The sequence below is a fragment of the Euwallacea fornicatus genome, chromosome 38, assembly GCF_040115645.1.
Source record: "Euwallacea fornicatus isolate EFF26 chromosome 38, ASM4011564v1, whole genome shotgun sequence".
NCBI classification, from domain to species: domain Eukaryota; kingdom Metazoa; phylum Arthropoda; class Insecta; order Coleoptera; family Curculionidae; genus Euwallacea; species Euwallacea fornicatus.
The window spans coordinates 738,578-762,982 of NC_089578.1; the positions used below are offsets into that span (position 1 = coordinate 738,578).

Here is a 24,405-nt window from a genome sequence, read left to right on the forward strand (position 1 = left end):
TAATGATACAGCCATGTAAACCGGCATGTTGAACATGAGATAAGAGCAGGGAAATTAATAATTGTAAAATCTGCAACAGATGCAATTTTCTATATGTACAGGGTGAGTCGGGAGGATCGTGCCAAACTTCAGGAGCGCGTTGTACATGAGAAATAAATTGTAAAAAAACTCAAATGTTGTTGTCCGATTTTCGTTTGTTTACAAGTTATAGCGTAAATAAAGTTAAAACATAAAATTTAAAAAAATTATAAATTTCATAAATTAATACGTTGGATTGGTCGTGGTGGCCCTATCAGTTGGCCTCCGAGGTCTCCAGACCTGACACCGCTAGACTATTGTTTGTGGGATTGGTTTAAAACTGAAGAGTTTTTTACATTTATTTTTCATGTACAACACGCTCCTGAAGTTTGGCACGATCCTCCCGACTCGCCCTGTATATATATTTTTAAAATTAACTTTAAACAAATCGCCCTGCTCGTACGTGCAGTTCCTTGGGTGGATTAATAGCGTCCCGTGCTCGGTGCGGTAACGGAACGTCTAAATTAGAATCGAGCGCGTAAAATGGGAAAAATTAATTTTCGTCCTCGATTAGAAAAAATTTCCACGCGGGCGATGGAGGCTTATAGAGACTCAATTTATTTTCCACGTCTCCACGTAATTCCCCAATTTCTCATAAGGAATTCCATGTGCGTAGCTCTCATTTTTCACAAGCTAACCCGGCACATTTGACAACGTGTGAAATGAGAATTTTCAATCTCGTGCGTCATCAGTGGCGAACCGTGACGCCGCCACTGGGGGACTGTGGAGATGTGATCTCTGCCACGTCGTTCTGTCTATTTTCCAGGGGAAGTTTCATTGGCGCAGCCCATTTGTTCGGAATTCACCAACGGCCGCAGCTGGACTTGATGTACTGACTCGAAAAGTTCATTTTCGTGCGGGACTTAACAAATATGTGACTCCTGGAGCACGATAAAAACTCAATGTTTTCCACGCCATCGCGTAATTTCCTAAATTTCCCACTCAAATTCCATAGGCTCAGACCTTTCGCCCGCAAGTTGAGTATGACCAAATGACTAGTGATTAGCAATACGTAAAATTAAAACTTAGTTTTAGCGCGTATTTAAAAGAAATTGGACGCCGTCACTGGAAGTCCATTTTTTGGCAAAAAGACCCTCATCCCTTTCTCCGGTTTTTACCATGGGAAACGAGTTATAGTACACCTTGGCCGGGGGAGCTAGAAAGCGATTTTCACAGCATAAATAGAGCTTTTTATGCTCTATGTTTCGAGGCTTGGCTCTTGGAAATCGAGGTATAGACGCAAAGGCTGTGGGGGTGGTTCCGCCTGAAACGGGCCATACTCTATGTTAAACCCAAAATTCGATATTTCTCAAAAACTGACCAACACCTGCGGCGGGAAAAGATCGCAACCAACCAGTGCGGTAATGGGCCACGGATAACCTCAAATTTGTTAATGGGCTGGAAAATTGTTCATCGCCCTCACTAGTACATACAGGCGTATGCAAAACAGTTAGCAGTGTGCAGGTCTTTTTTATGAAAATCCTTTAGTTTTGGACAAATTCCGATAGTCCGCTGTTTTTTCTCAGACACGTAAAATTTCACTTAACGTGCAAGGAAACGCAAAACAAGTTGTGAAAAAACCCTTATTCAAATTTAAAAAAAAAAACATTTTTCTGTCAAAAAAATAGAGATTTTTCTTAAAAGTTGAAGAGAATGAAAAGGAAAGAATTAAAATTGAAAAAAAAGGGCATTTAAGTAAATTAATATTAATACTTTGTGTTGTCCTCTTTGTGGGAGTAACAGCTAAACATGTCTCCGGCATTGAGTCGAGTAAGGGTTAACACCTCTCAACTGGAATTGCATCCCAAGAGTCATTATTGATTGATTTTGCTGCATCAACTCATCTTTTAACAGCTATCCGTAAGCGCTCAATAGGGTTCAGGCCCGGAGATCGATCAGGCCACTTCGAAACCTGGACCCCATTGTCGGCAAGCCGCGCCCTTGCCCTTCTGCTCGCGTGTTTAGGATCGTCGTCCTGCATGAAGACCCATCTGATGGCAACTTTAAAACTTTCAATTAACTATTGAGTGAAACTGCGTGGTACCCTCCACTGTCAACATTGCTGTTTTTTCGTGTAGGTCTGCACACAAGAGATTCACGTAAATAGGGGAATCCCAAAAAGGTTTCAACGTGGGGCGTGTCTAGTTATACCCACTCAAAACCTGATGCGGTGTCGTGGAAGCGCGTGACTTCTAAGACTCCCGAAGTTCGTTACTTAAGTCGATGATCGACCGTCCGGTATTGGCGTTGCCGCCACTTTGCACACCACTGCACATATGTACGTGCAATTAGGTATGAAATATCTATTTCTGGTGCAGTTCAGTTTAAAACGAATTGAAAACGTTTAGCAAATAAACCAATCGCCGACTTTCCTGTTCCTCGTCGATTTTAATAACTCGGAATTCATTAATTGGATAAAGTAATTTATTACCGCGAAGTGGTAATTTAACGGCACCTGTCGGCAACTAAAAATAATCAACTTTATTGATACTCGAGATGAACTCAGTTACAGGATTAAGGAGCAAAAGCCCCGGAAACTTTAATCTTTATAATGAGCTTAGTCACTCCAGTATTCCGCTTATAAATGGGCATTGATGGAGTTACTACTCGCTGACGAGATTCAACGATTTAAAACGGTCAAATTTCTTAGGAAAGACTAATAAATAACGGATCGAAATTGTGCTGCTCTGGGACATTCTTATCTCACATCGCATACACACAAGAAATAAGCGCAGATACCACACCGGCAATGAAGTAAATCAGTTTTACGCCCAGTGCTGCTGGAGTTTTTTTTTCCCTGATTCGTTTCTGCCACAGAGCGTATTTACTAAATTAACGGCTCGAAGGAGGGATTTTAATTATTTGACCAGCTATCGCATAATTGACTGTCCGGCTTAATGGCTCGATTTGAACCCGATTGATCGGACAGTATTAGATATGCCCATCTACAATCGGATTTTCGGAATGGAACGGCGAAAGCCGGCCTACTTTTACGGGCGAAGTGATTAGCCCCGTTAAGGACCCTCGGGGCTCCTCCGTAGCCCCGAATTTAACAAAGTTCTATGGAATGGCAGGAAATTCTGTTGAATTAATCAAATTCCGTGGGGCGCACATATTCCTCAGTTTCCCTCCTGACCCGTCCCGAAGTTGAAACGCATCTAGCGTGCCACGAGTGCGCGGAATAACAACGCCGAGATATGCAAACTCGTCCCCGGGGCAGATTCAGATTCAATTGTTTTACCCGCCCGTCACTGTTGCCGGCAGAGACGTTTTCGTCGAAGCCGTAAACCTCTTTGGGTGGAAAAATCACTGTTTCCGCTCAAGTTTTCGTTTTATTTGTGTTAAATCTGGACAGAAGAAAGTTCGGAAACGGCGAAATCGAGGCACGGCCCTGTGCAGTTGCACTCGAACGGGCAATGCGCAGAGAGAACTTCCAGCCGAGTCGAACTTCGGTAAGTAGAGGCAGCCATTGCAGTTCGAAACAATTTTCATAACGGACGTTTTCCGATGTTGCAACAAAAACTATTGAGAAGCATTTTGCTTCACAAACAAGCAAATGAAGACGTTTGTGGATAATGTAGATCGAGCACGGAACATTTTCAAGCTGCGGTGATTTATCACTTTGGCTAAAAATAATTCGGAATTTTCCTTTTCGTTTTGGTAACTGGTAGCGCCCTCTGTCAGCAATAAAAAAGTTAAGGCGAAATTTTCCAGATCCCTTCAGAGACGGAGAGGAAGTTGAAATGAATGTACTAGTGTGCCATGAATGCGCGGAAAACAACGGCAAGGCATGCAAACTCGTCCCCCGGTCAGATTCAAATTCAATTGTTTTGCCGGGCCGTTGTTGTTGTTCCTAGCAGAGTCGTTTTTGTGGGAGCCGTAATTTACTTTCCGTGAAAACACAGATAAATTCCCGTTTCCCTTCAAGTTTTCATTGTATTCCTGTCAAATTTGAATAGAAGAAAGTTCAGAAACGGCGAAATCGAAGCACGGCCCTGTGTAGCTGCACTCAAACGGCCGATACGGGGAATGGCCAGATAGAACTTTCAACGGAGTGGAACTTCGGTAAGTCAGCCATTGAAGTTGGAAATAAATTTTATAACGGCCTTTTCCCAATACGAAAACTATTGAGAAGTATTTTACTTCACCAGTAAGCAGATTAACACGTTTGTGGACAACACAGATTGTGCAAATAACATTTTCAAGCTGCGGTGATTTATAACTTAACCTGAAGATAATTCTGGATTTTTAGTTTCATTTTGCTCACTCGTAGCGCCCTCTACCAGCAATTTAAAAAAATTAAGAAAATATTTCACCGATTTCTTCAAAGGTGGAGCGGAAGTTATAACGCATATACTAGTGTGCCATGAATGCGCGGAATAACAACGGCAAGGTATGCAAACTCGTCGCCCGGTCAGATTTAAATTCAATTGTTTTGCCGGGCTGTTGTTGTTCCTAGCAGAGTCATTTTTGTGGAAGCCGTAATTTACTTTCCGTAAAAACATAGATAAATTCCTGTTTCCCCTCAAGTTTTCATTTTATTCGTGTCATGTTCGAACAGAAGAAAGTTTAGAAACAGCTAAATCGAAGCACGGCCCTGTGTAGCTGCACTCAAACGGCCGATACGGGGAATGGCCAGATAGAACTTTCAATGGAGAGGAACTTCGGTAAGTCAGCCATTGAAGTTTCAAACAATTTTTATAACGGGCGTTTTGCAATGTTTAGCAAAAACTCTTAAAAAGTATTTTACTTCATAAACAAACAAACGAAAACGTTTGTGGACAATGCAAATTGTCCATAGAACATTTTCAAGCTGTGGTAATTCATAACTTAACCTGATGATAATTCTGGATTTTTAGTTTCATTTTGGCGACTAGTAGCGCCCTCTGTCAGCAAATTAAAAAATTATTTCGCCGATCTCTTCAAAGAGGAAGCGCAAATTAAAATGCATCTAGTGTGCCACGAATGCGCGGAATAACAACGGCAAGGTATGCAAACTCGTCGCCCGGTCAGATTCAAATTCAATTGTTTTGCCGGGCCGTTGTTGTTCCCAGCAGAGTCACTTTTGTGGAAGCCGTAGTTTACTTTCCGTGGAAACATGGATAAATTGCTGTTTCCCCTCAAGTTTTCATTCTATTCCTGTCATATTTGAATAGAAGAAAGTTCAGAAGCGGCGAAATCGAAGCACGGCCCTGTCTAGTTGCACTCGAACGGGCAATGCGCAGATAGAACTTCCAGCCGAGTCGAAGTCCGGTAAGTAGTCAGCCATTGAAGTTTGAAACAATTTTCATAACGGACGTTTTCCAATGTTTAACAAAAACTTTTGACAAGTATTTTATTTCACAAATAAGCAGATGAAAACGTTTTTGGACAGTGCAAATTGTGCATAGAACATTTTTAAGCTGCGGTGATTTATGACTTAACCTATAATAATTCCAAATTTTCAGTTTCATTTTGGTAACTAGTAGCGCCCTCTGTCAGCAATAAAAAAGTTAAGGCGATATTTTCCAGACCCCTTCAACGATGGAGCGAAAGTTGAAATGATTATTCTAGTGTGCCATGAATGCGCGGAATAACAACGGCAAGATATGCAAACTCGTTGCTCGGTCATATTCAAATTCAATTGTTTTGCCGGGCCGTTGTTGTTCCCAGCGGAGTCATTTTTGTGGAAGTCGTAAATCTTTTTCTGTAAAAATATGGATAAATTGCTGTTTCCCCTCAAGTTTTCATTTCATTTGTGTTATATCTGAACAGAAGAAAGTTCAGAAACGGCGATATCGAAGCACGGCCCTGTGTAGCTGCACTCAAACGGCCGATACGGGGAATGGCCAGATAGAACTTTCAATGGAGAGGAACTTCGGTAAGTCAGCCATTGAAGCTTCAAACAATTTTTATAACGGGCGTTTTGCAATGCTTAACAAAAACGATTGAGAAATATTTTATCTCACAAATAAGCAAAATATATTTGTGGACAATGCTGATTGTGCATTATGCGGTGATTTATGACTTAACCTGGAGATAATTTCGGACTTTCAGTTTCACGTGGATAACTAGTAGCGCCCTCTATTAGCAATAAATTAATTAAGACAACATTTGGATTTTGCGTCATGAAAAACCCGCATACCAAATTTTGTCCGATTTTTAAATCTCTTTTCGAAAATATTAGAACAGAAAACAAATTAAAAATGAAACTTCAACCTCCTCTAGTTCTCACACGAAGACGTTGCGGGCTTACACCACCGCTCTAAAGAATTTGAGCATTTTTATTTTGTTGTTTTGTTTAAATAAAAAGATGGTGAACGGATCCCCTTTGGGCCCTATTAATTACTTCTCCCCACCAAAGTATTTTTGCACAAAAATATAGCAGTTAACACTGGCCTGGGGTGTTTATTAACCATTAAATCGTAAATTTAAATAAATTCATTGTGAGATATCAAAAAAAAAATTGCAGATGTGAGAACAATTCAGTTCGGAGGGAAAATTTGGATTTGTTTTTGTTGTTGTTATTCCAGACAGTAAAAATGACGTTGCTTTGTTGACGATTTTGCGTAATACAACGAAATTAAAGTTAGCATGCTTAAGATTTCCTAGGGGTGAGATCGTGCTTGAAATTAAGTACAAAAATAGTTAAAATGATGTCTAAAAGAGAGCAGATATCAGAGCATATGCGCCTATAGTGGTTTATTCCTAGAGTGGCAAAAGCAAGCGACAAACTGCCCCAGGATTGCATTTAAGTTATTCCATCGTTAACTATACTGTGAAAAAATACCAAAAATGTTGTAATTTTCCAATCAAAGAACGGAGAGAGAGATCAAGATCCAGTAGATGCAGGAGAGGAGTGTCTTCTGCTTACTGTTAAACGCGGAGGTGGTTCAGTCATGGTTTGGGGCTGATTCGCTGGCGCAGCTGTGGATGGCACCGGGAGAATCGAAGGGATTTCGAGAAAAGGAAGGTGCGGCGACGTCTTAGAAGCTCCTGCGATTCTGGACTAATACTTTTAGATCGGAATTTTCTGTTAAAAAACACTAATCCAAAACACACACGCCAATCATCTGAAGAATATTTACACGATTTTGAAAAGGAAGGCACTGTCACATTAATGGTTTGGCCTCCTCAGGGCCCGGATTTAAATCCAATTGATCTATCGTGGGACGAACTAGACAGAAAGGTCACAACAGCCAGTGACTTGTTCGATAATTTAGAAACGGCTTAGGATGAAATAAAACCTGAAATTTTGAGAAAAACTCGTGCGTAGATCATGCCATGCTGTTATTCAATCACGAGGAGGAAACGTGGATGAATTTTTCATGACTCCATTTTTTTTTTAACATGTTTTGAGTCGATTAACATTTATACAAGATTAACTGATAATTGTTTTTCGTGAATTTTGGTGTCAATTCCGAAGAAACAGCAGGTGCCCGAATACTTTCAAACGGTAGCGTGCATTCTTAGGAACTTTGATGAAATCAGTTGAAGATTCGCCCCTTGAACTAGGTGCGTGTGCTCGATTAACACCCCGTACATACGTACAATCGGCGCACAAAGCGCTCGTGCGGCGGCTCGTTACAAAATAAAACCTCGTGGATGTGCATTAACGATCAACTTTACTGCTCGAATATAATTCGTAAATAATCTTCGACGTTTGTGATACGGAACCGGCGAAAGCCACACGCGGTTTTTCCCCACGTTCACCAAAACATAAACAGAAACAAATATGCATTTTTGTGAAAATGCTGGAGTCAAAAGTATTCGTACAATGAAAATTTAATAAGTTTTTTTAAATAAACAAAATGTTTGCAACAACGACACTTTGCAGGATTGCCCTTCGGTTTTACAATAGCTTGAAGCCGTCGTGGCATAGAACTTTTCAGGTTGAATGTTACAGAAAACGGTATTTTATTTCATTCTTCAAGAAGAGCACATTTCAAACTTTCTTTAGATATAATATGGTGATTTTCTCTTCAGATAATCCCACAAATGTTCAATGGGATTAATGTCTGGAGGTGGCGCCGGTGTCCTTTTTCAACTATTTTATATTCGTATTGTACAGTATTGGCCGAAATACTTGGAACTTTTTTTCACCTCGCAAAAATCAAAACAAAAGTTATTGTACTTTTAATCTTTATTAAACATATATAACGAAAATAAAAACTCTTAAAAAAAAATTTCGATAATATTGGAGAAAATTCGAAAATGCCTGGACAAAATGGTTGGAAATTACAACATCCGGTAGGAAACCTGTGTCAAATTTGAAGTATTTGCAATTTTAGCATTTTGTGCGATGTCCTTTTGCTCTTACTGCTTCTGCCAGTCTCCTGGGCGTCGATTCGATTAGTTCTTCTATTAATCGACGATCCGCACTGTGTCAAACTTGTAAGAGCCTCTCAAAGAGTTCGTTTCCATTCCTAATTGCCTCTCCTGCTCTGAACCTACGATCTGCGAGGTCCCGTAAATTGTCTAGCGGATATAAATCCGGACTTCGGGCTGGCCACTTCGTGGCAGTAACTTTTTCCCGCTCTGACCGCCCTTTTACAAGTTTGGCAGAATGCTTGGGATCGTTGTCCCGTTGAAAAATGAAATTGACCGGCATTGCTTCGGATGCATAGGGTTCCGTTATATCCCGTAATATGTCACGATACATAAATCGACCCATTTTGCCCTCAAACGCGATGAATGGGGCCCGTGCCATGCCAGGACAAACATCCCCAAACTGGCACATCACCGCCACCACGCTCGACAGTAGGCTTAATGTACTTTTTATTGAGTCTCTGGCCCTTTGGACGTCTTACGCGGACTGTACCACCACTGGAAATCAGGTTGAATTTCGATTCATCACTGAAAAGAGCTTTTTTCCAATTTTGTACTGCCCAGTGAGTGTGCTCGAGTGCAGATTGCGACCGTGCTTTGATGCTCTTCGTCCGGAACAATGGTTTCTTAGCTGGACGATAGGACTTTGGGCTAATTTGGACTAACCTTCTTCTAACAGTTCTCGATGATATTACAGGACCTCCATCGGCCATTGTTTCTTGCAAGATTTTCGAGGACGACTGGAACGGATCACTACTCGCAAGGTTGATCATTTTGTTTATCCAGTCTTGCAGTTGTGTTTTTAGGTCTGCCTGGACGTTTTCCCGGGATGACGTGACCATTTACTTGAAGTTGTTTGATAATTCGGGACACAGTATTTTCCGGAGGTTTAATCTCGTGGAAATGTCCTTTTGCCTATAAAAATCGATATTTTTTTCTGAGATCAACCGAATCGCCTTTTGCCATTATAATTGATCCAGATATCAAACCGAACTGACCAAGAAAATAAATAAAATATGCAAAATGTGCCCTTTAAACCCGATAAGAAAAAGGTTCCAACTATTTTGTCCAACGTGATACGAGTATTATTACTATTTTTCCATAAATGAATGCAAGCTAGGAATGTTTACGATCATTTTGTTGTTGAACGAAATTAAGGCATATTGGCCATGTTGAATTTGTTCACATTAGAACAGAGCTATTTTAGTAGAATAGAGAAATTTCGGGAGTTCCAAGTATTTTGGCCAACACTGTACGCATAAAATCCACTGCCCGGTGTTACATGCCTCAGTTTGAGGCCATTATCGTGCATACATCGCTAATAAGTCCCATTTCATTTGCACTATCGTAGAGATTACTGCCACTGTGACATCTATAGTTCACGTTTCCGTCGATGAGTTGCAACTCATCCGCGCAAGTCGCACTTCCCAACTCCGACCCCCTCCCCGACCCTAAACCAAGGCGGATTTCTTTTCACCGTCGGTTGCAAATTTTCTTTTTTGAGTTTTTTTTTTGTCCTTTTCCACGTTGTAAAATGTTTTTGTTTTGGATTTGCGAATGCGCAAATCCAAAACAAAAAAATTCGAATTTACTTTTTTCGGCAAAAAATCACTTTGTTCCGACACTGTAGAATTACTCGGACGTCGACTAGCAAGCTCCAGTCTCTTCTTCCGATCGGTTTCATTGACGAAATACTTTTTTCTTGCACCTTGACCATCTGGACTTCTTATGTACATTCTCACAGTACAAGCAGAAACTCCTACACTTTAATAACACTCAAGTTCTGCAGAAGCCTCGTTGGGCCTCATCCGAAGCTTCTGTTGGGTTCTGCGAACAATGCTCCTGGAATTCGTGCACCTCCGGATCTTCTCTTACCGTGAAGAGTTTCTCGTGATCCAAACCTGTCAATGGTGCTCTGGACAGAAGACCTAGCTCCAGTCAAACGGGTAGTTTCACTATGTGATTCACATTCATCGTGCAGTCTAATAGTGATTTTTCGCTCTTCTCAGCTGTTCCTTTAACTTTACGGCCCATCTTAAGTTGGAACGCTTTGATTTCACAAACGCCCGGTAGTGACTGATGGAACTTAGTGATCTGCACTATACCCCAGACTCGGAGTTTATTTGTTAACATACCGGCCTACAGGGTGGCCCAAATAAGATGTCCCATTGCCTTATCGCCAAAAATATACCAGTTGCGTCAAAATGCTTCCTAGAAAGTTTCTAAAGATCTTTTATTACGTAGTAATTTGACATATACAGGGTGTACCACCTTTGCGGCATAAACAGCAACTTCGTTAATTTAGAAAGATTCTTCTTTTTGACATGACGACATGTAAGGCGAAGCGGTCGGCAATTAGGTTGGGCGTCATTTGCCGAAAAAGTATACAGGGCGTTTCGTTTGCAATAAGCAAGTTATCGGCTTTCGAAATAATGCAATATTGGGGGCGCATTTCGGTGGTTGTGAAAGCCTTTTGCTCAAATTGCGATAAGCCAAAACGCGGCTTATCAAGTCCTCTTGCCGCCCCATAAGGCCGATTCTGAAGTTTGCAACAGTTAGGACGTAGTATTTCCGTAGAACCCCGCAGATCAGTCGAAATTTTTGAATTTTCCGAAAAACTGGGAACCGGTAAATTTTAGGCTTAAGGCACTTTGCGCAAAGTGGCCCGAAAATTTGATGGGGAATCCGGAAATACCAAAAAAATGAGACGTTCCATTTGAAATTGTGAAGTTGACGTTGATACCGCAAAAGTGGCACGCCCTGTATGTATCAAATCGCTGTACAATAAAAAAACCGTTAAAAATCGCTATGGAAAAACTTTTTGACGTGACTCGTACATTCTTCGAGATAAAGGAATCGAACATCTCATTTGGGACACCCTGTACAATCTCAGATGATACGAATTGTACGAATCGTGTTTACTCCTGCATTTTCACAAATACGCATATTTGTTTTGGTGATTTTGGTAAATGTAATAAAAATTGCATTTTGCTTATACTGAGTGTATTGAATAAATGCTAAACGTTATTCACGCATTTTGTTTAAACAATAAAGTTGATCGTTAATGCGCATCCACCATAAATTTATTATGGAATAAGCCGCTGTAGGGACGCTTTTCACACCGGCCCTATGCATTTGTGCTCCTCACGTGAGGGAATTCAGCTCGTCGAGCTCTTATTCACGTGACCGAAAGTCAAAAATTTGAGTTTGAGTCCACAAGACTTCAACGAGGATTCCACGATTCGGCAAAATTTCAATATCTCGAATACGAAGGACCGTACGGGTTAAAACGCGGTTAATCCGACGTTAATCGACCATACGCATGTGTACTTTCCTTTTCGCATTGGTCCACATGGTCGTGTTTCCTCATGAGCTTAGTCGCCTTTTTGCCATATTAGTATGCTCGATATTTGTTATTACATTAGAAAATCAAAATCTGTGGATAACTGTTTTGACTAGGTCCATACGAACCCTTTCTTATCGATCAAGCGATCTAGGCACAGCCCTGCAGGCAATTGTGCCCCCGAAATACAGGGTGGCAAAAAAAAAATTATTTCCGAAGTTTTAAACGAAACACGCCGTATATTAATCTCTTATTAGCCGAATTCCTTCAGGTTGATTTGGATTATAGGGTTTTCGCGGTACTACCCCTAATCGCCCTCCCTCAAACCCATTGCTTTCGTCATAAGGACATGCTGCGCCGGATGAGGAATTTAACACCTCAAATTCGCGTGTTGGAATTAGGGTGATTTGTTCCTCTTGCAGATTAACTTTGTGGAGTGCACATCGTTTGTGTGTGCCGTGCACAGGGCGTTTTCTAGGTGCGTGGCCAAGGGGGCGATTCCGAGAAAACAAGTTCATGTCAACACAGGTCCGGTGATGCTTCGTTTCCGAGATACAGGGTGTCGATTTTTTTTTAATGCCTTTTCGGCAAAAATATCAATCCTTCAGCCGGTTTTGTTGAAACTTTGCATTTATCCACTGTCAAATGTGTTTCGCTGGACAAAAATTTCATTTTTTAAGCGGAGTTTCGATAAAGAGCTCTTTTGTTTGATTCTCTTTTGAATCTTCGGCGTGACCCTTGCGCACGCCGCTGGCAAAGGGGGATAAACGATTTCCAATTAAAGCGCTCCTTGGCACTGCATTAAAAACCGCGAACAAGTTTGAGGTTGTAAACACTAGTTTGCGCCTCCTCGTTATTTACTCCCTCTCAATGTGCGAAGACGAAAAAAGCTTCGATCCCCTGTATTTTAAAAAGGAGGCGTTCCCGGACCGACGTTTGCATAACCTTTCCGTCTCGGAACCGCCCCGCTGACATTCGGCCGCGCACTCGGGCGACACCCTGTATATTCAGACGAAACTTTTTCGTGGTCGGACCACTACTTTTTTCTAATGCGATTTCTCCATTGAGGTTTGAATTTCGCCGTTTAGCAACCGAAGTCCGGCTACGTCTGAAACTTTTATCATTCAAATTCATTGATGTAAAATTCAGTCACGTTAAGTTGCATATTAAAATGATGAGGCACGTCCGATGGGGCGTTGATCTGATTAAAACTCGCGTTTGTAGGCACTTTGTAACATCATTCGCAACTTATGCAGGATGATTGAGTGTAATCATGTGTTCAGTTATGTAGTTAAGGCCATTGAAGGAGACTTCGAAGCGTCTATCACTTTATTTACTTAATTCATTTATGGCTCAATCAGGAACGTTTTCCTGTGAGGATGGATTCGTTACGGTTTTTAAAACTGTCTCATTCCCGGAAAAATTCTTGATGATGCGGCTTTTTTCATGGCTTTCGAGCAGTAATTCAATTTGTGGTTACATTTGAATAATTCTTTGATTTAGATGCTAATCTGCGCTACACGAAGCCCACTGGAGTGTAATTGTATTAAACGCGTGGTTAGGCATATACAGTTTGTCCGTTTTTTATTTTCAGATTATTTTAATTATTTCCCTAATGTCCGAGCGTTGGTTCGGACACGAACGTCCACCATAAATTCCAATAAAACAGATAAGGCATTCTCCATATTCGGTCCTTAATCGCGCGTTTTAACTCTTTTTTTCGTTAATGACCTAGAGCCACTTTAAGGCAGCTAACGAATTCAATCCTAGGCGATTTGTTTATATTCCATCATGGTCGTTCACGGTGCCGCAACCGGGAGACGGACATGCGTGAGGTGGATTACGATTCAAAAAAAATATGCAGGGCGCGCCAATTAAAACGAAACAGAGCTGTTTTCTCGGTTAATAGAAAAGTTATACAAAAATGCTCGGACGCGTCAACTTTAGTGTGGAGGGGGAAGATTTTTTATCAGATATTTACGGTGGTTGCCTTCACCCCCTGGGCAGGGGACGAACCACCCCTGAAATTTTAAATGGGAAGGGGGTCGAGTTACACATCAAATTAAAGGTTTTTTGAAGGGTTTTATGGTGAAGACAAAATTTCCTACTTTCGAACAACCGCCGATGAGTAAAACGATTATTTCTTCATGAACCGCACTTAAAGCTAAAATCATGGATTTTGTTAGGTAATAATAATGGGTTTTGCGAATTAAAAAAAAATTAAATATTATGATCAAATTAACATTTTTTCTCTATTAAAGTTAGATGCGATTTAGTCATTTTTGATAAACAATTCAAAATGAACAAAGTTTAATGTTTTTTGCTATACTAAAAATAAAGTCCTTATCAGCAAGTTTTTGCCTGGAAGTATCGAAAACATCGAAAATGAAACCCACTTGGTTTGTGACTCTCAGGTGACCTGGTAGTTCACCGTCTGTGCTAATCGTTAAAAATGGTTTGTTCGACTGCAGAGAGAGTTGAGATTATTGAATTATTTTTTGTAAATGGTAAATGGTAAATGTGCCAACCAAGCAGTTAATGTTTTCAACCAACGTTATGGGGACAAGCATGTAAGCCGAAAGCATGTGCTGGATTTAGTAGCGAAGCTTAGAGAAACTGGTTCAATTCTTAACGTAAAAAAGGATTTTAGACACCCGGTCAGAAATGAGGCGGTGGAGATAGGAGTTTTAGGACACATGGTTTTGGAACCAACAACCAGTACGAGACAGTTGGCGACTTCCGCTGGAATGAGCGCAACCAGCATTCGCAGAACTTTAAAATCACACAAATTTCACCCCTACAAAATTAAACTTGTCCAAGAATTAAACGAAGACGATTTTGACCGCCGACTACAGTTTTGCCAACTCATCAGCCAACGAGCCACTGAAAATCAGAATTTTATTTTCAATTTTCCGACGAAGCAAGTTTTTCTTTAAATGGCATTGATAATCGTCACAATTGTAGATACTGATCAGATATCAACCCACATATCTTCCACGAGGCGCATACGCAACATCCTCAAAAACTAAACCTTTGGGCGGGTATTTTTGGGGATCACATTATCGGACCATACTTTATTCCCGGAAATCTGACGAGGCGAGACTTACCTTCAGCTGCTGGAAGACTTCGCTTATCCCCAATTAGTAGATCTTGTGGAAAATAATCCGGATTATTCGGAAAACCTATTGACATTCCAACAAGACGGTGCGCCACCGCACTACGCTTCAGCCGTTCGGCAATTTCTAAATGAAAATTTTCCTAGACATTGGATTGGTGGAAGGGGTCCAATTGGATGGCCTGCAAGGTCTCCAGATTTGACTCCATTAGATTTCTTCTTTTGGGGTCAGCTCAAGTCGAAAGTGTACTCCACTCCTCCAGGGACTTTGGAAGTTTTGCGTTGAGAACGTATTGTTAATGAATGCCGCCAAATAACCCCCGAAATACTCCAGAAGGTACGACAGAGATTCGAAGCAAATTTATTTAACCGTCAGGAAGTTAACGGACAGCATTTTGATCAATTGATTTAGGTGATTTAATGCGTTGTGTGTTTGTAGTATTCATGAAGAAAGTAGAAAGAAAGAAATGAAGAATGTCCGAAAGTAGGAAATTTTGGTACCACCATAAAACCCTTCAAAAAACCTTTAATTGGATGCATAACTCGACCCCCCTTCCCATTTAAAATTTCAGGGGTGGTTCGTCCCCTGCCCAGGGGGTGAAGGCGACCATCGTAAATATCTAGTAAAAAATCTTCCCCCTCCACACTAAAGTTGACGCGTCCGAGCATTTTTGCACAACTTCTTTATTAACCGAGAAAACAGCTCTGTTTCGTTTCAGTTGGCGCGCCCTGTATATATTTCCTCGTTCCCGCAGACGCCGCAGATGAGACGCGAGCGGTGGCGGGCAGGTTTCATTCTTAACTCCTTAAAATCTCATTAAAAAACCATTCAAGTGGGCATTTTGTCCAGTTCATTGAAAATCGAAGCTCTTACTATAAGGTATTTTTGTGCAACCGCAGCATTCCCGAGTGCCACCCGTCTCTTATCAGATTTCGTGTAACTCAAGGCACCTCGCAAGGTACCGAACCGGTCAACCGAGAAAATGATTAAAATTTTTTTTTTTTTTTGTGGTGGTGGATGTTTTGCATAATAATTATTAAACTTTTTCTGATGGGACCGGCGTGTTTTGGTTCTTTTTCGAAATGCTCCCCGAATTCCAACGGGTCCGTAGAACCTTAATAATGTTACTTTTTCGAAAACTTGGGCTGGTGGACGGTTTCATACCGAATTAAACAGATAAAATGGCGATTAATTCCATTACATGGTTTAACGTTCTAAAGTTTTTATTTTTTTTATTATTATTTTTTTTTTCACACACCCGAGTAACTGTCTTCGTCACGTTCTAAAGCGACTCCACCAATAAATTAAATTCATGAAAAAAAGGCAAAAAATGTCAAGTCATATCCTCCTATTAACCACCCAGGCAGAAAGTTATGTTAAAACCCTTTATGAACGGAAGTAATTGTATCTGAAATAATGAGAACCGGTTATGGAACTAGTGCTGTTTTAACATCACTTTTCAAGTTCATTGTGCCTAATCTAAGATCACCAATTAGCCGAAGTGAAACTATTCCTTCTCTTCCGCCACATCAGTCAGTTTTATGAGATATTTTAGTTTTTTCCGACTTGATTGATGGATGCGCTCTATCTTCGATCAAATAATAACGTTTGGTGTGGATTTACTTGCGTTTCATGCGAAGTAGAGTGGAACTTAAGCCGCTGTTGGACAATACCATTGTTCCCTGACAGAAAGGAAGTTAAACACAGTTGGTTAAGCTTTCGCGAGCAATTGGTATGTGTGTACGGGACCGTCACATGTGTAAGATTGCTGCATGTCATAGATAATGTTTCAGGGGCACAATGGAATCCGAGCAGGAAAGAAGCACTTTTGAGTATTAATTTGTGACGTACGAAGCTTAAATGCTGCGATCATGAGCGAAAATCCTGCCGTCGGTTTGTGTTTCCCATTCTCAATTCGAGAATATTCCTTAATATTTCCGACCAGTTGGTTTGTGCACGTTCCCTTCGTAAATCGGGCTACTTCTGAACTAATGCGACACTGGTCGAATCGAGGCCCCCCACGTCGGCCTCCACTGGACCAATCGCGGAAATAGGTTTTTCCCCCGTTTTAAGGTTGCGGCAATCGCGCGTCCCAATTTGCGGTTTCCCAAGCGAAATTTCCATATACAGTGAAAGTCGCGAACAACGACGTCTGCTGCGACGAGCGACACGTAGCGACGGAAATTCGAACTTCCGGTCGGATTTGCATTTGCCCCATCGCAAGGGAGTCGCCTTTAACCCCCGAAAAAATTGCATTTCTGGTGGTTTGCTACAGGGGGGGGGGGGGGGCGTAACCTCATTTGAAGTCGTTCACGGTTTTTTTTAAATTATTATTTTTATTATTATTATTATTTCTTATTATTATTATTTCTTATTATTATTATTATTTTTTATTATTATTTTTTCATTATTTTTTTTTTATTACTTGTAGAGATACAATCTGTCACAATAAAGGTAAAAATAAATCGGACTTTCAATATCTATGCTGGCAATCACAAATTATAGTGCTAAGTGGTGTAGTAAAAGGACCAACATTTCAGTCCCTTACTTGGTTGAATCCATGTGGCGAATCTAGAGGGTTGAACCTCTTCAACCTGGTTGTATATGCCGCTGTGTCCAGTAAGTTTATGGCTAAGTGATTTGGGCGGTGATCTAATCTTCGCATGTGGCTATCTGAGTAGCTCTCTATTTCTTCTCGGACTGTTTCGATTGAGAGGTCGGAGTGAATTGTATCGTTGCTAACATACCATGGTGCGTTAACACGCATCCGCAACGTCTTAGATTGAAAACGTTGTAAAATTTCGATACTAGAGTTGCTAGCGGTTCCCCATAGCTGGATACCATGGGTCCACACGGGCTCGATGATGGTTTTATAAATTAGCACTTTGTTCTCTAGTGATACTTGAGAGCGGTGTCCCAGTAGCCAGGTAAGTTTTCTTGTTTTGAGATTCAGTTGAGTTCTTTTGGTCTTGATGTGCTCCTTCCAGGTTAGCCTCCCATCGAGGTGCATTCCTAGGTATTTCACTGATCCTGCCTGGGGAATTTCCACGTTGTTTATCTTCACTGGCGGGCAGGTATCTCTTCTTAAGCTGAAGGTGATGTGGGTGGACTTGTTTTCATCAATCTTTATCTTCCACTTAGTCAGCCAGGAATCTAGTTGTGAAAGATAGTCTTGCGTGAGGTCAGTAGCAGTTCGCGGGTCGGGACTGCTAACCAGAAACGCAGTATCGTCTGCAAATGTTGATAACATACCGTGTCGGCTGTGTACCGTATCTGCTGTATATGGGGAGTACACGAATGGACCCAGGACTGAACCTTGGGGAACCCCTGCATGTAGGTCATGTCGACCAGGCGTCTTCGACTTGGACATAAAATTTGCGGTTATTCAAGTAGGAGTTGAGTATGTTAAAGTATTTCGGTATGGATTTCTTGATCTTGTGTACCAGGCCCCTGGTGCCACACTTCATCAAATGCCTGTTCGCGGGGTTTTTGGAAGTATTTTTTCGAAGAGCAGCGCCCCTAGCGGCCCTCAAAATGAACCCCGATAGGTTCCTTTTTAGTGTGCACGTTTGACTGCGGTGTAAATCGAAAGTAGAGCTGCTGCAGCACCGCTTTATCGCGATTTTCAGTCGCTTTTTGGGGGAATTCCTCATTGAACGTTGCCAGCGTCGATTTCGCGTCGCAATTACTATAAATACGCAAAAAATCAATTTCTTTAAGCCACTCACCAACGCCACGCAAATAAGACTGCGACCGAAGGGTTTGTTGGTTAAGCCCCATGGAGTCGATGTTTTTTTTTTTATTATTTTAATTTATGTTTTGTACTCGAAAACGACTCAAAGAAATTAATTTTTTACGGAAGAATGTAGAGAGAGCAGGAAATTATGTATTGCGAACGGGGACTATGTAAATTAAACGCTGCGTTCATTGTGCTCAGCTCGTTTGCGTTAAGGCAATTTTGTCGTTTTTTAAAGAACGACTTAAGGAAAAAGAACAGTTTCATTCATCGAGGACAAAGGCATAATAATTTCCAGGCTCGAAGCAGGTGAAAACGACAGTATCATTGCAAGTGAGTTGCGCTTGTCGCATTGGACTGTTTCTGTGAAATAGGAGAAGTTGGAAAATCTCGAGGATGCGCTTAATGGAAATTCGTTGCTGAGGAACGAACTTATCCAATCGTGGGGGACATCGGTCAGGTATTATCTGAACGGTTTCGAAAAGAGAGAAACGAAGGGACAGCCATCACTGGCCCAATACTACGGGCGAAAGCGGGACGGGCTGCCAAAACGGTGAATAAATTCGAAAAAATTACAAGAACGACGAGATTTTTAAAGAAGACGAAACAGGTCTTTCCCCGAAACGACAACGAACAAAACATTGAACTTGACAGGAGGGAACTGCACGGGTGGAAAAATGTCTCGGGAAAAATCGCTCTGTTGCTTGGTACCAATATGGCAGGATGAGAAAAACGCGAGTCGATCGCTACTGAAGAACGAAAAAAGCCCGGATGACGTCAGACTTGTTTACGAAAATTTTGCGAGGACGGGACGCTGAATTAAAGGAAATGGAATTGCCCTTGGTAGACCGTCGTCCAGCGCGTCCAAAAGTGTCAAATTTAGAGGATATTAACGTCCAATGCCTCCCGCCGAGTGCCGCACCAGCTCTGCAGCCGCAGGGCGTCATGGGATCAATGGAAGTTCAATTTAGCGAGCTCTAGCTACTGAATATCGCTGAAAACCATCAGCAAACCAACGGCCGTGCTATCAACTTTTTGGATGCAGTTGGTTCCTAAAGCACCCCAGAAATGCACGGACCGTTTTAGGGGCGCAAGTCAGCGACCAGCACCAGCAGCTGACAAGCTCGAAGAGGAGAGCGATCTTCCCTTAGCTGAGGAGGCCGCGAGGCTAAAAATTGACTTTAGGAAAGAAGATCATGCGCCTCCTGCTTGGACAAGAGAGCTTTGCGTTGTCGGATGAACTTCGGACTGACGTTGTAAACGCTGACCTGCCCTTGAAAACATTTACGTTACGAAGGAGTTGCAAACGAAGCGCTCGCCATTCTAGACATCCAAGATGAAAGCGACGAAGACTCTGAGGGTGGTGAGGACTTTAAGCCACCATCAACTGTCGAAGTCCCACAAGTGGTAGAAACCCTGATGAGTTTCTTGTCGCCGTAAAGTCGCTCCGGCGACAGGAAACATCTGAATGAGATCGGTTCCATGGACGGAAAAGTAAATTGATTTGTTTTAACTCACGACGCAAATAGCAAACGATTACAGGGTGATCGAAAAAATAATGTGTTTTCACCATGCGCACGTAAATATAAATAAGTCGGAAATTACATTAAATTATTTAAGTTTTATTATTTATCCGTTTTAGTTTTAGTTTAAAAATTTTTTTTTTTTTTTTTTTTTTTTTTAAATAAATTTTTGTATTTTTTTTCACGTTTCTTCAATCATAAAAAGAAAAAGAAGTCTTGATGCAACGACAGATATACCGACTCGTTTCGCTCGCTCCCCTGGCCGTCGGTGTATTCGACTTTCACTGTACGTCACAATTGTTCTTATTACCAAAGCCCGACATTATTTAAAAAAATCTTTAACTTACTTTTTGTCGGTCTTCAAAAAAGTATCCAACTCGACTGACATCTTGCAGCAGAGCGCCTTCCTGTTGTGGGAAGACGAGCAGTTGGTATTAATCATGTGACCGTCTGAAAATAAATAAACTATATAGTGCAAAGAAAAACGAAGTGTCAGCTGACATAATATTGTATTATTCGTTTGAGAACACTCTGCATCTGTGCCTGAGTGGTTTATTGTTGTACTCGGATATTTTAAAGATCATTAACAGTCACTTGTATTACGTTTAAAGTTCGACTGGCTGAGCAGAGTTTGGCAGAAAACGCCTCAATGAAAAGGGCGATTTTTTGAAGGCGAGAAACTGCAGTTTCCAGGTAGCGCTCGTTTTCCGCTGAAGCGGCTTCGCGAAGCAAAATTTTGGAGAATCGCGTCACGGAGAGCACATCTATGCAACAAATGTCGCTGATACTCCACCATTAATTACGCCATTCAAGTAAATTTTTACGAGTTAATAAGAATACCTACAGACACCTGGTATTCCGCAAATTTTGTGGAAAAATCATCTTCATTTTAAAGGTTTTAACTGGTCAAAATCGATTTTTTTCGTTACCTATATTAGCTACATACAGGGTCCGCCATATACATATATATATACAGTCACTCAAAAAAGTATCCGCACAGCCGAAAAAAAAATCCTGTAAACCGTAACTTTTGACTGATTTTGTTCAAATTTTGTATAATGAAAATTCAAACCGAAACTAAATTTGCGTAATTGAGCAACTTTTGAAAATTTAACGTTTAGAGTTCTTTCCAGCGTTTAAAAAAAACTTCTTGTGCGGTGGAAATTTTTCAATGTGGTTTTAACATTCTTGCAGAGGGGATTTTTCTTCATATATCCTGAAAATTTGATCAAAATCGAACCTCAAATAAGGGAGTTGCAGCCTTTCAAAAACGCCAAAGAGTGACGATTTTCGCGCAAAATGACGAAACTTTGACATTTTTGACGACTTTAAAAAGCTGCAACTCCCTTATTTGCGGTTCGATTTTGATCAAATTTTCAGGATATATGAAGAAAAATCCCCTCTGCAAGAATGTTAAAACCACATTGAAAAATTTCCACCGCACAAGAAGTTTTTTTTAAACGCTGGAAAGAACTCTAAACGTTAAATTTTCAAAAGTTGCTCAATTACGCAAATTTAGTTTCGGTTTGAATTTTCATTATACAAAATTTGAACAAAATCAGTCAAAAGTTACGGTTTACAGGATTTTTTTTCGGCTGTGCGGATACTTTTTTGAGTGACTGTATATATATACAGGGTTGCTCATTAGTGCGTCAAAGTGCGATATCTCAGTAAATATAAGATTTGGAAGGAAATTTGTCTTAGTAAAGTTTTTGAAGAATAAAAAGGCACGTGTTTTCAAATTATTTTCAAATGTACAGGGTCTGTCATAGAAGTGTGGTAGTACCAAAGTACGTTTTTTTAAATTGTTGGGTTTAGGGATAGGGTAATGTTAACAAAAGTTTTGGTTTTTGGATTCTGAACACGATGCCGTCGAGAAAAGTAGGGTATTCTATTGGAAATAAGCAAGTTATTGAGGATTGGAGTCATACAACTTCGGAGGCCTTTTTCGAGGGTTATGGAAAACTCTTTTTAAACTAAAACATGTCAAAACGTAGCTTATTATGTCGACTTGGAGCCTCAGAAGATCGATTCCAAAATTCGCAACGGTTAGGAAACAGCATTGATTTCCGTGAGACCTTGCAGCTATCAAAATTTTCGAATTTTCACAAATAACTCGAAACTGGTAAATTTTTTATATAAGACCCATTTCATAAACCAGCCTTAAAATTTGACGATAAGTCCGAAAATGGCAAAAAAATTGGGGGGTTCCGTTTAAAAAAACATAATTTGGTACTACCACACTTATGACAGACCCTGTACATTTTAAAATAATTTAAAAATACGTGCCTTTTATTCCCCAAAAAACTTTACTAAGACAAATTTCCTTCCAAAACTTATATTTACTGAGATATCGCACTTTGACGCACTGATGAGCAACCCTGTATATATATATTTTTTCTATTAAAAAATGATTCAAGTGAAAGTCACAACGTTAACTAGTTGTCACTTTTTGGCGATCTTGAACTTTTTTCCCTTGCCCCGTAACGCTCCGTCGAAAATCAACGTTTATTTTTCAACCGGGACCATCAATTTCCGATTGGGTTTGTGGGATCTGCACTTATTTGTCCATACAGACACATGAGATTCCAATGGGGCTAGTTGAGACAAATTTCGAAAGAAAAAAAAATTACTTTCTTTATATCATTAAAAACATGAAATTCAATCAGAAAGGAAAGACACCAAGGACACCCTGTGTATATTTTAAATATCAAGTGAATGGCATACCGCAAATGCCGATTTTTGAATTTAAAGAGAAACAGTAGGAATATTTCTCTGGGTTAAATAGGTCGGCCAGGCCGGCCGCCTGATTTAAATCCCTGCGACTTTTTCGGTTGGGGCCATTTAAAAGATCAAGTTTATATGGATCGGCCAAATAATGCAGGTGACTTAAAGGCTCATATCGCCGGTGTAATGCAATCGATCAGGCGAAAAAAGTCATGTAAAGAATAGCAGTGTGTTTGACTAACGACGGGAAGCCATCTTGAGCAAATGCCTTGAACGTTACACAACAAACGATTCTTGTAAGGAGTAATTTTGTTATTTTTGCTTTTATGCTAGAATTTTTTAATAAAATTAGGAAAGTAGCTTTTTTCTGGAAATTCTTCTTAGCTGATCTCAATAAAATCTAATATGTCTGTATGTGCAATGAAAGTGTAGATTTCGCAGAACAAATTAGAAATAGAGGGTCACGTTCGCGAAACGAAAGTTGAACCTTGCGGACTGTTGTTGGACAAGGGAAACGAAGTTCAAAGTCATCAAAAAGCGACCTGTACCTGCAACACTTTGACGGAAAAATTATTTAAAAACTTATTGCCGATACTCCATGTACATGACGGACCCTGTATAATATAAATCTAAAGAGTGCGGAGCTGGTTTATAACGCCGCACTTACACCAGTAATTCCGCTAAATTTTGTGGGAAAATATTACCGATTTTGGGAGTTTTTCATAATCCTCTTTATCTTCACGACACCGACAAGAAATGTAAGATTCTGGAACCCCGTTTCACACGCCGCTGTCAATATTTGTATTAAAATTGTTACGGGTTGCTAAGGAAACTATCGCCAGGGAATCCCCTGAGCTTTGTGGAAAAGCGCATCCTGCGTCGCGAGAATTTTTCGAAATCTAATTTATTAATTACCACTTTATGGATCGCAAATGCAACGACACGGGAAGCCCCTTTGATACGCCGCTGGAGGCCGATTCGACCAAAACTTGAACGAGTTACGAATCACACGTGTACCGGCAAATTTTAAGGAAAAAAATATTCTCTTTTTTGAGAGTTGGAACTTTTCAAAATCTGATTCGCTCCCACGGTCCAGATAGCGAGTGCAAAGACTTTAGAACTCGGCTCGATGCCACAATGGCAATTTTCCGGTTTCGGTAAAATTTTCACAAGTCATCGACACCATGACGTCACGACGGTATGGGAAAAACGGGGCGATTCAAAAGTGCGGGACATCAATGCAGTATGAGATTTTCAAGTACCTTGGGAAGGTGTTGGTCAACGTGTTTCTCCTTTGGCCATATACCATATTCCCATTCTCGAATAATTGAGAAGCCGCACTGCAAATCCTGCCACATTAGATATGGTAATTTTTTTTACACGGTTAACGTAAATATATGTAAAAGCGAGGAAAATGTAGTGAAACGGATAAATTGCTGATTGCGCCCAACGATAGGACGTTTGAACAGAGCAAGTGCACATTAAGGTCGACGCACAAAGAAATGGCCTCAAGTGGCGAAATGTATGTACGAACTCAACCATGGAAAACACCTGCTTCGTACCAATGCCCATTCG

The 24,405-nt window shown here is 40.7% G+C and overlaps 1 protein-coding gene and 1 long non-coding RNA gene across 3 annotated transcripts in view; one reads left to right on the forward strand and one right to left on the reverse strand.

Moving 5' to 3' along the window:
- The window catches only part of fng (Fringe glycosyltransferase), a 64,621-nt gene that overhangs the window by 28,627 nt on the left and 11,589 nt on the right, over positions 1-24,405 (reverse strand). The window contains exon 4 of the mRNA XM_066301062.1: positions 20,451-20,553. Coding sequence (XP_066157159.1) covers positions 20,451-20,553 — 103 coding nt within the window. The remainder of the gene's footprint in view (positions 1-20,450; positions 20,554-24,405) is intronic.
- Positions 3,270-24,405, forward strand: part of LOC136349485 (uncharacterized) — a 39,199-nt gene continuing 18,063 nt past the window's right edge. The window contains exons 1-5 of one of the 2 annotated variants that reach the window (XR_010733808.1): positions 3,270-3,738; positions 3,793-4,143; positions 4,640-4,745; positions 5,235-5,331; positions 5,833-5,938. This is a non-coding gene — a long non-coding RNA (uncharacterized lncRNA). Of the gene's footprint in view, positions 3,739-3,792; positions 4,144-4,639; positions 4,746-5,234; positions 5,332-5,525; positions 5,794-5,832; positions 5,939-24,405 lie in introns of those variants that run through there. The other variant, XR_010733807.1, reaches the window with a different exon arrangement.